Source organism: Oryza brachyantha, chromosome 11 (genome assembly GCF_000231095.2).
Source record: "Oryza brachyantha chromosome 11, ObraRS2, whole genome shotgun sequence".
Lineage (NCBI taxonomy): Eukaryota > Viridiplantae > Streptophyta > Magnoliopsida > Poales > Poaceae > Oryza > Oryza brachyantha.
The window spans coordinates 9,485,312-9,499,267 of record NC_023173.2 but is presented as its reverse complement, the minus strand read 5'-3'; the positions used below and the strand labels follow the sequence as shown (position 1 = coordinate 9,499,267).

Sequence of the window (13,956 nt, the reverse complement as noted above, 5' to 3'; positions counted from 1 at the left end):
ATATATTATATATTTGTGTGTAACTATTATACAAGCTAATTCTACGTTATTTCTTAATAATATAAAAAGATTTTAGAGCTACTAGTTATCTCTTCTATTAATCTTTCTCTTAACATTAATAACATGATGACATATCATGTCAAATATTCTGCTCTACTTCTAATGCAGATGTGTGCTCCTACGTCGTCTACTATCACGGTCTTGCACTTGCCCAATAGGACATGAACGATATATGCTACTGATGACATTAATAATACAGTGAATATATCGGGATATTTAACTATTTGTCACTCTTAGATTTGACATTTAATCAATATATGTATGACATGTCATTGACACTGGGTGGCAAATATATAAACGTAGTACTATAGCAGTAATAAAAAAATTAAATGCCCTAAATATATCATCGAATATTCTACTCTAGGAGGGAGTCACGTGCTCCTACACCCTCTGGACCATGTGCACCCTCTGTCACCATATGTGTTTTAGCGATCTAAAAGTCACGGCTAAAAAATAAACTACTATGAGAAAACCTTAAAATTTACTCTAAATTTAATATTAAAAATTTAAATTTTAACTTATAAGCATAAGCGAAAAAGATGGGGTATTACATTTTGTCTCAATACATATGATTTTAATTTAAGCATAATTTTATACGTAAAAACTCTATACACAATTGACATTACACAGCTCTGTCTTTTGGTGTTCAGAAGCGTAAGCAAAACCACTTGTTAACAAGTATAAAATAATTTATGGACAAACTTTTATATATGTGTTTTTAGCGATCTAAAAACAAAATCTAAAACATAAACTATTATAAAAACAAATCAACTCTAAATTTAAGCTTTAAAATTAAAATTTTATCTTATAAACATAAGCATGAGCAAAAGGATTGCGTTCTTTAGCCCGATTTAATGGAAAAACCTTGTACATGTAAGTTTATACATAACTTAGGCACGTAGACTTTATATATATATATATATATATCAAAAGGTAAGGTATTTCATAATAACATGTTTCATTTGACAAAATAAAATAATTATAATCTCACATTGTTAATACATTGGGTACTAAATCACGTGAAATAGAGCTGGACATGTAAGATGAACTAATTTTGGCTAAGGCCCTGTTTTCTGAAAAACATCACATCGAATTTTTTGACACATAAATGTAGCATTAAATATACATGAACATTAAAACTAATTACACAGTTATGGGGGAAATCGTGACTTTTAGTACGTGATTAGCCATAAGTGTTATAATAACCTATGCGTACTAATCACGGATTAATTAGGCTCAAAATATTCGTCTCGCAGTTTCTTAACAGAATCTATAATTTATTTTGTAATTAGACTACATTTAATGCTTCAAATATGTATCCGTATATCCGATGTGATGTTTTTGAAAAAAAATTGCAAACTAAACGAGGCCTAAGATTGGTGATGATCACGTGGGCTATGACGGCTGACTGACAACTAACATATAAGCGTATGAAACGAAACTTGACTAGGAAAGGAAAAGGGGGCTGCTACCCATAGGATCCTGTTTTGAAAATGGGATGATACTGATGAGGTATCAAACACGATACTAAACAAGATACCAATGAGGTATCAAACACGATACCTCGTCGGTATCAGATCCGGTACTAGAAACAAAGTGATTTCGATGAGGTATCAAACATGGTAACTCATGGTACCAGATTTGATACTATAACGGAGTGATTCCGAGTAGGTATCAAACATGATATCTCACGTATCAGATTTGATACCACACCAGTACCAGGTGATACCAGTGCGGTAATATCTGATACTCGGTTAGTACCACCCAAAAATCAAAACCAAAACTAGTTTGGGTACCTAGGGGTACCTCTACTACGTCCGCGTCCGGCCGCTGTCGCCAAGCACATCGTGCCGCTATCACCGTCGTCGAGCTCGTCCAACCACCTTATATCCGACCACCTTGGATCCAGCTGCCTGTCGCCCCGTCGTTCCCGCCGAGCTCGCCGCGTCGTTGTCACTGGCCCGTCGCCGTCTCCGCAACCAACGGCCAGATCCGGTCACTCCTGATTCGGTCGCCCCGTCGCTCACCATTGAGCCGTCATCGGCGGGAAGGTCGGAAAGAAGAGGGGAGGGGTGGTGGCATGGGCGCAGGGGCGCGGGAGGCGCGGTGGTACGGGGTCGGGAGGTTCGTCGGAACAGGTGGTGTCGCTTGCACGGAGCGCGTGATTCCGTTCACATCGACGTAGCACACTCCACGGATGCATCCCGTCGCTCTCGCTTCGGACGGGCTACCGTTTGATAGCATTTCCCAGGAGGCTACTACGGTACGGTGTACCGTTAAGACAACGAGAGATGTTACCTTGTCTAAGTAACATGATACTTTTTAGGTAACATGGTACCTCAAATATATCAAGCATGGTACCATGTCTAGGTAACATGGTACCTCACATGTATCATGTATAATATTACAAGGTAACATGCTTAAGTAACATGGTACCTCACATGTAATATGTATAATACCTTAACAATATCATATCTAGTACCAGTGGTAGCATGAACAGTGTCATATCACCAATAGCGAATCCTCATCGTTGTCGCCACTGTGGTCATCGCTGTCACAGCCATCATAGTCGTCGCCGACGTCGCGGCTGTCATCGACTCCCACCAGCTGTTACCGTCGGCCGCCGATGTCGCCGTAGTCGTTGTCGCCTCCGTCGTGAGCTTGTAATTAAGGTCGCCACGGTCGTTGAACTCACGGTGGCGCGGCACGGCCACCTCGACGTCATCGTCAACAACATTGACGTCGTGGGCTCCCTGGCGCAGCGCACGCTAGGCTTGCTCGACCTCACCGACTTCGACATCATCATGGCGATCAACACGCGCGGCGTCCTCGCATGGGTCAAGCATGCCGCGAGCGTCATGGTGCCCTGCCGTAGCGGCGTACAACGTCTCTAAGTACGCCTTGGTCGGCATGGTGAGCATCGGCGACACTGGGCGTGTCCATGTGGGATTTTCATGTTCCTAGAACAGTACCCTCACTTGCTTGGTTTGGGTCGTGCTGGGCGGTGGACGAGGCGAGGTCTGCTCCTCTGCCAAATACCTATCTGGGCTGCAGATCGGTCTGCCGAATTAATTGGTGGTTGGTCTGTTCACTACGCCGTGGGCCCTTATGTGGGTCCCGCATGCCTTTCGGTTCGCTCTCCATCTGTTCGCCTTTCTCCCCGGTTTCTCCGTGGTTGAATGCTACTAGTCGCCGCGTATCCCGTTGTCTACGATATACCCTTGTATAGTATTTCTCAAAGGAAAAAGCTCATGGCCAAAACGAAGAAGGCACGTTCGCAAACATGCTCATGCAATAATCTTTTCATCTCCAATTGGTCAACCTCAACCCGACCTCATGGCCATCGACCCCCCAACCCCTATGGGCGTAACCTAACTTGTCACCATCGCACAACCTCCCTTACACAGAAAGGTCACTGTCGATAGATATTGTGTGACGTCACTGTCCTTCTCTCTAATCGTCTAACCCTAACCCGCCCCATGGCCATCGATCGACCCCCAACCCCTATGGTCGTAACCTAACTTGTTATCACCATTGCACGACCTCCCTTACACACAAAGGTTACTGTCGATAGATACTGTATGCAACCTCACTGTCCTCCTCTCTAGTCGTCTAAACCTTCTCCCCTTGTCTCCGGTCACCATCGGCGGGATGACACTTGAGGCTAGGGAGGCGTTAACCACTACCATCCCCTTGTCCATCGGTTGCCACCATGCTCCCTAGGAGTGTGGCATAGTGCAGTTCGAGGCGGTTCTAATAGCAAGTGGATCTAAGGAAATGTCTCTACCAGTTGGGTGTACTAAATGGCTACCGCTTAGTGGGTCCACACTACTCTCCGCCCCTACAATGCATCGAGCTCATTTTTTTATTCGGGTAGTCATATAGGTGTTGATTCCCTATGTTTTCTTCACATGAGTGCTGCTTGCATGTGCCTATTGGAAAGCCGCTGTCTATAAGGTTTTCTCAACTAGTACCTAAGTGCATTTATGTAGTAGTATGAAGTGATTTGAACTTGTTTAGTACGATGCGTCGAGATATTGCTTTAAGGCTAGTCATGGTTTTTCGAATGACTCCGTGTTGTTTTTATGGTATAAGGGTCGACACGAAGTAGATGCATCATTTGTTGGTTGTACGATTGTGACATCGAAAGTCTTAAAGCAGATGGGCGATATAGGTTGTTGCTCTACAAGGAAAAGGTATGTTTGAAGAACATAGAAAATGTTGAAGCTTGGGCCCTATCTAGTTCGCGAAAAGAAAATTTTTTGATCTCTATGAAAAAAACTAATTTTATAACTCGCCTAGAAACCGCGAGACGAATTTTTTGAACCTAATTATCGGTCGTTAGCACATGTGGGTTATTATAGTACTTATGGCTAATCATGGACTAATTAGGCTCAAAAGATTCGTCTCACAATTCCCCATAACAGTGCAATTTATCTATATTTAATGCTTCATTTAGGGAAAAAATTGGGAAACTAAAAACGGTCCCTCGGTACTTTACCTCCTTGGGTGTGTTCCTCAGTTTTTTTGGGGGGGAGGGCTCTATAGTGGGTGGATCTATAACTTTTGGGTGGAGGTCGGATTTCTATCTATGAAATGGAGTGGAAACTGTTCCGCAGAAAAATGAATACAAATATAATTCAATGCGTGTAATCTTTGGATATGAATATGAATAAGGATAGTTTTTTTTTGTCAATATGAATATGGTATAGGATGCAGATATCTGGATGCTGCTGCTATAAGTATATCCATCAAGCACATAATAAGCACAGTATCTTTTTTACACTTATGCTTATATCTAAATTTAAATTTTAAAGCTTATATGTGGGTTGATTATGGGGTTTTTTTTTCATCGTACTTTGTTTTCCATCGTTTGCTTTTATATCACCAAGAAGACACATATAAAGTTTTGACCATAAATTATTTTTAATCATTAATAAGGTGTTTAACTTGTGCTTATAAAAATCGTCTACCAATTTTATTAGTTCTTTGATGGTATTTTAGGGTGCAACATTAGTGGATGATGTTAGTATTATTTAAACATGAAATGGCTATTTATGTTAGACGTGTATGTATGTCAATCTGTCAACTAGCCGTGTATTACACTGGTTGTCTCGTATATGTTGAACTCAATCAACATTATTAAGTCCACGTTCAAAATATTTATTTGTACTTAGCTAATTATGTATGGATATTTTTATCTATATGCATTTTGCGTGGTTTTGATGTTCCAATAAATATTTGTTTTCATATCAGTGTTCAATTTTCTCCAATCCTTATTATCATTTGGAATAATTCATATCTATTTTTGCATCTGAGTTATCCATAGCTGTTTCCGTATTTACTGAAGGAATGAAAATGGATATATAAGCATTATTTGTCCATATCCGCTCCGTTTTCGTTGCTACATCCCTCCGCGTCGCCCACATGACCATCGCTGCTTAGACCATCGGAGGGCTCATGGCTGAAATCTCCAGGGCAGACTAGACCAAAAAAGATCTGCAAGATAAATAAATGGCAAGGTGCAGCGTTTCCTGCTAGAATTAAGTTTGTGATGACAATATATTTCAAGAATTGACGACATATGTGTACTACTTTATAAACTTGAAACGTGTCTAGTGGTGGTCATGCTGAATCTCCACCCCACTGCTTTCTACAACTTTTAGCCTTGATATTTCTTAGATATTATGAAATAATTCATATTTGATTCAAACAAATGATATTTGCATAGTTGATAATAAATTTCTGTGATATTTTGTAATGTATTTCCATATCAAAGTATGGTTATTTTGCTAGGTGGTTTAAAAAATATCAAGAGGACATAGTTCAAATTTATACCAGTGTCATATGATATGATTCAAATTTATACCACAGAGAGACATAGTTCAAATTTATACCAGTGTCATGATCTGATTCAAATTTATACCACAGAGAGAGATGATCTAAGGTTCATTTTGAACCCTCATATTCACTCTAGTACCATACAGAACTTGTTCTGGTCCCCTCTGGCATGTACATGTGCCCTGCTAACTCAGTGCCCGATGAACATGACAGAGGATTACACCCTTCATTAGATACACAATCATATATCAAAGTGGTTTCTCTGAAATCCAATGCCCAAACATTGCAAGACATCTCTCTGGCTATGAACCCTCTCATATTCACTCTAGTACCATACAGAACTTGTTCTGGTCCTCTCTGGCATGTACATATTGTGCCCTGCTAACTCATTGCCCGATGAACATGACAGAGGATTGTACCCTTCATTAGATACACAATCATATATCAAAGTGGTTTCTCTGAAATCCAATGCCCAAACATAGCAAGACATCTCTCTGGCTGGTACTCTGGTGCAGTGTGTCCACCACCCTGGATGGGTTCAGTTGAGCAACATATTATACATACATGTTAATTTGCAATTGCATAATGCACAATCATGTATTCTTGCATTTGGGTTGTCCAGTAACAATGGCATAATTCAGTGTGGCAATTCAGTTTTTCACAAGGAGATCTGAGATATCTGCAAATTGACTGGTTTTCCCTGCCACCTCAAGATACCAAAAAATTCAGTACAAATTATTAGTACCTCAAGGTACAATGTATCTCAGGTACTAAACTTTTACACTAAAAAGTGTGGTATCTTGAGATACTTTTTCAAAGATGGTGAAAAAACTTAGTTTAAGTTTTTGAGTTGAACTGATTGGTTTTCTTTCAACAATCACATTGTTTTCTTTCTTATTTTTGATAGAGAGAGAGAGAGAGAGTAGCTTGCAGTACGCTGTTACCTTTATAGTAGCGAAGGTCAAGCCATTTGCATATGTTGCAGTGAATCTGTAAATCAAGTTACAAAATGAAAATGTAATTAGGTAACAAAAGGATTGCATATATAATTTCTGCCTATGCCTTCTGTAAATCAAGTTACAAATTCTCACCCTGCGGACTGACCATCCATATGCCAGGCTCTCCAGTCATCCACAATTGGATAGTTGAGTGATCTCACCCAGGCCTGTGTGCCGGGAAAAGGAACGATGGAATCGTGGTCGCCACTGTACATGAAAGAAAAATAATAATTAAGAGGTTGAATGAAAAGCCTATTGTCTAGGAAAAAAAGTTGAAAAACCAAAAGAAACTACCATCTTTGTGGTTCTAACTTGTAAAAGTCGCCATACTACATAAAGTCCAACCCCTATTCTCAAACAATGATAAACATCAACCATGTGAGATCAACTAATCTCTAATGGTCATTGTTTGGCTTTTTAAGAGAAAAGGCAAAACAATATATTTGCAAATAAAAAATATTGTGTGAATAGAACTTTCATATACATGTTCTTAATAATCTATAAGCAAAAGCTGAAAAATAAACTATAACGAAAAACCCCAAAATCAACTCTAAATTTAAGATTAAGATTGAAATTCAAATTTTATCTTATGAGCACAGACAGAAACGAAAATATGAGACTGAAGTTTTACACCTCCAACTATCAAAACCATTGAAATATCACTGAATTAACCATAATCATATGAGATTTGGCATATCCCATGAACCACCAATGGTAATGTGCACATATCTAACGGTGCAAGACGAGAACGCTAGAAAAAACAAATTTCCCTTTGTAAATGACGCATGCATTTCATCGAGAGCTAAATAAATAGATGTCACAAATATTATAATCAATAAATAGCTACAGAAATGTCTCCGTCTAAAATATAAGCATTTTTAGAATATAAATGTTGTACCAAAATATAATTATTTCAAGTATAATTCACACACCTGTTTGTCTCATCAATCACTTCTCATTCAAGATTCGTTTACCCCCATCTACCCTTACACCTTCATTCATTCATTCATTCATTCATTCATCATTTATTAAATAAAATCATTTTTTATATTTTTTTTATTAACCTTGGTATCAGCTAATTAACATAGCTTATTTTATAAGTGCACACGCATGTAGTTACACACCGTGCCTACACATCAGCCGTTTCGTGACTTCAAAACGTACAAATTAATTAAGGACCTTAGTTACCTGTATACCAAGACTCGATAGCCTCTAGATGTAAGATTATGATGGTACTTAATAATGCTCCCAAGGTCCGAAGAATAAGGTAGTAGTCCATCGTCATTGCACCTCACCCACTCATCCACAGTTCCCTATGTTATCAACATCGGGAGAAATTAATTAGAACGGTGTGATGCCATAATTAAACTGCAAAAGAATTTGAAAAATTACTAGTTTAATTACCTTCTTGGTACGAAGGGTTTCTCGTGTGATGTTGCTGTTAGCCCAGAAATAGGACAAATAGTTGGGATAGGTCTGTGGATAGAAGAAATGAATTAAGTGTGTCATTTTGAAATACAAGCTATATATACCATTTTCATTTAGCAGTGCTCTCTCTGTTTCTATCTGTATTAACTTTCCATATTCTATTAGTAGCGTAACATCTTAACTTTTTTTACGTTTGTCTGAAGCTATTTCAATTGTCTCAAAAATTAATTATATGGTTGCTAAGAAATTGAACTGCTATTCATGCATTTGGTTATCTAGAAATTAAAATTTCTCCATTTTGAAATGCACTTAAAGCGCACTCCTCCCGTAAAATGCCTTGGTTCTACCTTAATTTGTTTATAAATCAAGAATATGATATATATACATATATACCTAGATTCATTATGATCCATATAAATCTAAAGAGAAATATAACATTTTATAATTATGAAACGGGTAATAATATATATGAGTTCACAAATATGCTTACATACAAACAAATTTATATTTTTGAGATTGAACCACTAGTTAGTACTAGTAGTAACCTGTAACCAGAAAGAAACAGGATAGATGAAACTTAGAACTAGGAAAGAATTCTAAAAAGGGAAACAGAATAGACGAGATAACAGGAGTAAACTTTGAATTGGTATTCTGGTAAATAACATACTTGAGAAAGCAGGTGCCATCAGACAGCACAAAGCAACTATATGTGAATTAGCGAAGTAGAATCCAAGAATTGGTGAGTAAAGATTGTCTTCTGCAAAGATCTTGAATGTCACTCGATGAATAGAATAGCCCATGTCCATATCCAACAAGGAATGCAAATAAAGGATTGGGCTGTGCTAGTAAAGGTGTCAAGGTACCACTGTCCCCATCTGTCCAAACTCCTCTACAGTCTACGCTAATTCTTGTACTGGAATATCAATTAGACATGCCTCATTATTTAAATCCCTACTAGCTCCTCATCAATAAGCATATGTTCTCTGGGAACAGTACCAGACACTCTCATAATGTGATGAATATCTTGCAGCAAGTCATTTATCAAGACATATTCACCGTGGGATTTATCACGGGAAACAAATACATGAATCTTATTTGTCACCTCGATCCAACTACACCCTGGCTGTTTCTTTAGTCCTCGAACATTCATCTCTGACCTAATTTCTGCTGCTTCTTTCCATTTACCAGCAGAAGCATAAATGTTAAACAAGAGAGCATAAGTTCCAGCATTATCCGGTTCTGCTTCTAAGAGATTTTTAGCTGCTAAATTACCCATACTCTCATTTCCATGTGCATTACATCCACCTAGAAGGGCACGCCAAACACTACTTGATGTAGGTTTGATCTTAAACCAGCTAATTAGTCTTCTAGCATCATCAAGCCGTCCACCTCGGCTACAAAGATCAATCAAGCAAGTGTAATGTTCATCACGCACTACAATGGAGCTATCCTTTACCATCGATTCAAAGATCTTAAGCCCTTTATCAACTAAACCAGAGTGGCTACACGCTGAAAGCAATCCCACATAGGTAACATCATTGGGTTTATAACCATTTTCTTGCATCTTTTTGTACAAATGCATAGCTTCTATGCCAAAGCCATGATGTGCATATGCTGCGATTATCCCATTCCATGAGATTAAGTCCTTTTCCGTTGCGAAATCAAACACATTTCTTGCAAGCGTAATTTCACCACACTTGGCATATAAGTTCATTAGAGTGGATTCCACAAAAGTATCAAACTGAAATGATGTCTTGTATATCATCTGATGGATTTGCTGCCCTTCACAGAGTGCAGCAAGGTTGCTGCATGCATCAAGAGAACCTAGAAATGTCACTTGATTTGGTCGGATTCCTTCAACAAGCATACAGTTAAATAGTTTTAGTGCCATTTCACTCTGCATGCATTGCAAGTAACCATTCATCATGGTTGTCCAAGTGATCACATTCCTTTTAGGCATCTCATCAAAAAGTTCCCGTGCACTCTTCAAATCTTTGTTCTGGATAAAGCCAGTGATCATAATGTTCCAAGAAGCAACATCCCTAACAGGCATCTTCGTGAACAAGTCAAGCGCTTCCTCAATCCTGTGGTTCCGAGCATACCCAGAGATCATGGCATTCCAAGAAACAACATTCCTCTTAGGCATGGCATCAAACAACACCCGAGCCTCATCAACGCTTCCATTCCGTGCAAGACCAGAAACCATTGTTGTCCATGACATGACATCCCTTGCTGGCATTCTCTCAAACACCTGACATGCCTTCTCCAGGTTCCCTGATCGCACAAGTGCAGCCAAAAGAATGTTCCAGGAGCCACAATCCCTCACTGGCATGCTATTGAAAAGTGCATACGCATCCTGCACGCGGCCAACTGTGGTATACGCCTCAAGCATCGTGTTCCAAGAGACGATGTTCCTCTCTGGCATGCGCTCGAAGAGTGCCTCAGCCTCATCAACACAGTGCGCACGTGCATAGCCAGACATCAGAGCAGTCCAGGTGACGACGTTCCGGCGTGCATCGGGGCGGTCGAATAGCGCTCGCGCCTCCCTGAGCATGCCCTGGCGCACGTACGCCGCGACCATCGCCGTCCAGGACACCACGTCCCGGTCGGGTGTTCCATCGAACAGCCTGCGTGCATCCAAAATGCGCCCGGCGGCAGCCAGCTCCGCGATGCAGCAGTTGGGATCCTGCAAATTGTTGGCCCCGGTGGTGGCGGTGGCAATTGCTGTATAGACCTTGGCATTGGTGTTGATGCCGTCTGTTGGTTAATTTTTCGGTTAGAACCAGATAAAAGAATTAGAGATAGAGACAGATATAAGAAATTCGAAATCCACCATAACATAACTGTTTTAACTGTGTCCTACTCTAACAAGAAAAGAAGAGATATAATAGGAGTTTGTTTCGGTGATCGATAGAATCAGACTCAATACTAAATACGAGAGCAAAAAGATCGATTCAATCGCAATGGCTTCTCAACAAGGCCAGTAAAATCGATTTAATTCCGCCTTAGCAGAGGTGATCAATATTAGGCTAAGATTAAATTAACGTTGGATGAAATAACCCAACATTGTGGTATCAGAGCAAACTTAGCCTTATTGGATCCCATCATGCCTGGGAGAAGCTATCTAATCTTCGAATTGATCCACTTTTGGTGCAAAGAAATTTATTTCAGATCGTATTTTATTTTTAGGGTTCATCTTTACTGTTCTTTACTGTTCACGCACTGTTACATTCGGTTTCTATTCGGCAAATTTGTTTTTTCAATCAGTACTATTATCAGTGGAGTTTTGCAAAAAAAAAAATTGGGCCCAAGTTTGTTGAATCAATCACCAACCCCTAAGCTGACAAACCTTAGATCGAAGAAATTCCCCGAAATCCCATAAGAATTGGAAACCCTAATTTCGAGAAAAAAATCCCCAATCGGGGATTAGTTCTTACAGATTTGTTCTTACAGATCGGATTAGTTCTTACAGATTTGAAGTAGTGGCCGGTGTATGCCGCACAGCCTCATCGTCGCTGTGCGAACTCACCGGGCAGCCGCTTCCGCATCGGCGCAATCGGCGCACCGCCCTCGCCGTCGCCGCCGGCCACCGCCGCCGCGGGCTAGGGGCCACCGCGTCGACGTCTCCTCTCCGCCACTGCCGCCGGCAGGCCTCCCTCGCCGCCGCTTCCTCTCGACGCTGGCGGCGCTGGCCGCCGCTGCATCCACTTCCGCTCGGTCCGCGCCGTCCACGCGAGCGCGCCGCTCGCCTCCGCTCCCTACCGCCGCCGGCACGCCGGAGGAGAAAGAGAGAGTAGAAGAGAAAGGGGATAGGGGAGAACGGCTAGGGTTAGGGTTTACCCTCCACCGGCGGCGACTTCATTGGTGCGAAGGTGATCTTGACCGTTCATCCATCGGACGGCTGCATCGCCCCGATTGGCACGACGACTCCGATGACATGAATCGGAAAAATCAAAGCGAAAGCCAAGGAGCTCGTCTACAACATCAAGCTGAAATAGATGTTTCATATGTTGGGTTTTCATGATTATTGCACCAAGTCTTTTTTCTTCCTCCCATTTCAATTTCTTTTAGATTTGTTTGCTCAATTATAGTATTAAAGATAAAGCTTCATTTATTGTAACTTCAACTTTATTCTTATCCTTTTTATTTTCTTATAATATTGAAATCTCCAATAATCATTAGAGTTTTTTTATCCTACATATTTGAGCAATTTCGGTTAGAAAAACACTTTTGTATTCTTGTTGTGCTGCCCCATAAACAATTACCATATCCCAAACCATCTTTCCCTCCTTGTTTTGTGCAACAATTATAATATAGAAATTGATGTTTCCAATTTCAACTATATTGAAATTTTTTTGTCCCAACCCACTAATATTCATCCTGATTTTCCTTTCAGGGAGTCCAAGTGCATTGTTATCATTCCCTTAACTTTCTAGCTGCTTCATAGTGAAATCTTGTTTTATTAGCTCTCAAATACCCGCAAAATCTATCTTCTCATATAACATCTTTAAGTTGCTTTAGTTATCTTCTGGATTACCCATTCCTCTAATATTCCATATAATCCCTTTTATCATTTGTCTTTTTTTTTGTTTTCTTTTGATTTTTTTTTGTTTTTGTGTAACCTTGCAAATCACAAGGTCCCCATTTCACTCTTCTCATTTTACTAGTCCCTCGTTCCACATTATAAGACTATCTAGTATTGCCTAAATTCATTTATATATATAGATAACTATGCATAGAAAATCTTATAATATGAAACGGTGTGAGTACCAAATTTGGAATAGATTTTTACCATTAATCTATCAACTTTATCTAATTCATCGTCACTCCCATCTTCAGAAGGAACCTTGGGTCACATGAAGATCGGTGAGTTATACCAATTAAGATGAAGACATTTTCATATAGAGTACTATATATTGCGTCAGATCACTCTAGATGAAGTACGTAATAGATGACAATGTGGGTAATTATTTTAAAATAACTAAGGATAGTAGGTTCTTTAGCTACCTAATAATAGAAAAAAGAGTGCCCTCGGAAGACCTCATCACATTATAATAATCTAACTCTAGATTATAATAAGCTATTATTTCTATAATATGAGCTCTAGATTATTGAAATCTAGATTATTAAATTAACTCTATTGTGCAATAGTCTAAGCTCTATATTATTGTAATATACTCCTCCACTCCATATTATAAAACTTTTTTAGTTTTATCTATATTCATCTATGTATCAAATGTATATGTTTTGTATATATGTCTAGATTCATTATCCCACATATGAATCTAAGAAAGACCAGAAGAACAGAGAAAATAGTTTATTAGATGAGCTCTAGATTATTAGAATAACTCATCACAATACAATAATCTAATAATTTATTACAAATTATTTTTATAATTCAGATTACATCAATACTCAGAAAAACAAACGGAGCTAATTATCTTTAGTGGGTATCATGGTTTCATTTATCGTGGAGGCACTCCAAACCGCTCCTGGGCGGAGGCATGATAATCGACGATTATCACGATAATCGCTGGAAAACCACACGAATTCAAATTTGAAAATTCAAACAAAATCGTGACGGTTTCGGCCACCATATCGCGTTGTTTATCACATTATCGCGAGGGCT

General features: G+C 39.4%; 1 protein-coding gene across 3 annotated transcripts; it reads right to left on the bottom strand.

Moving 5' to 3' along the window:
• Positions 1-5,902: 5,902 nt before the first annotated feature.
• LOC102718406 (pentatricopeptide repeat-containing protein At2g35030, mitochondrial) lies at positions 5,903-12,269 on the bottom strand. 3 transcript variants are annotated; one of them, XM_015842648.2, is made up of 7 exons: positions 11,798-12,269; positions 8,995-11,084; positions 8,304-8,375; positions 8,088-8,212; positions 6,993-7,106; positions 6,846-6,891; positions 5,903-6,601 (listed from the first exon to the last, which is right to left on the bottom strand). In XM_015842648.2, exons 1-2 carry the CDS (start codon positions 11,835-11,837, stop codon positions 9,271-9,273), a joined length of 1,854 nt encoding a protein of 617 aa, XP_015698134.1. In that variant the 5' UTR covers positions 11,838-12,269; the 3' UTR covers positions 5,903-6,601; positions 6,846-6,891; positions 6,993-7,106; positions 8,088-8,212; positions 8,304-8,375; positions 8,995-9,270. The 3 variants fall into 3 exon arrangements, with proteins under 3 accessions (XP_015698134.1, XP_015698133.1, XP_040384804.1); XM_015842647.2 differs by having other exon boundaries at positions 5,903-6,429; XM_040528870.1 differs by having other exon boundaries at positions 5,903-6,429; positions 11,857-12,269.
• Positions 12,270-13,956: the final 1,687 nt, after the last annotated feature.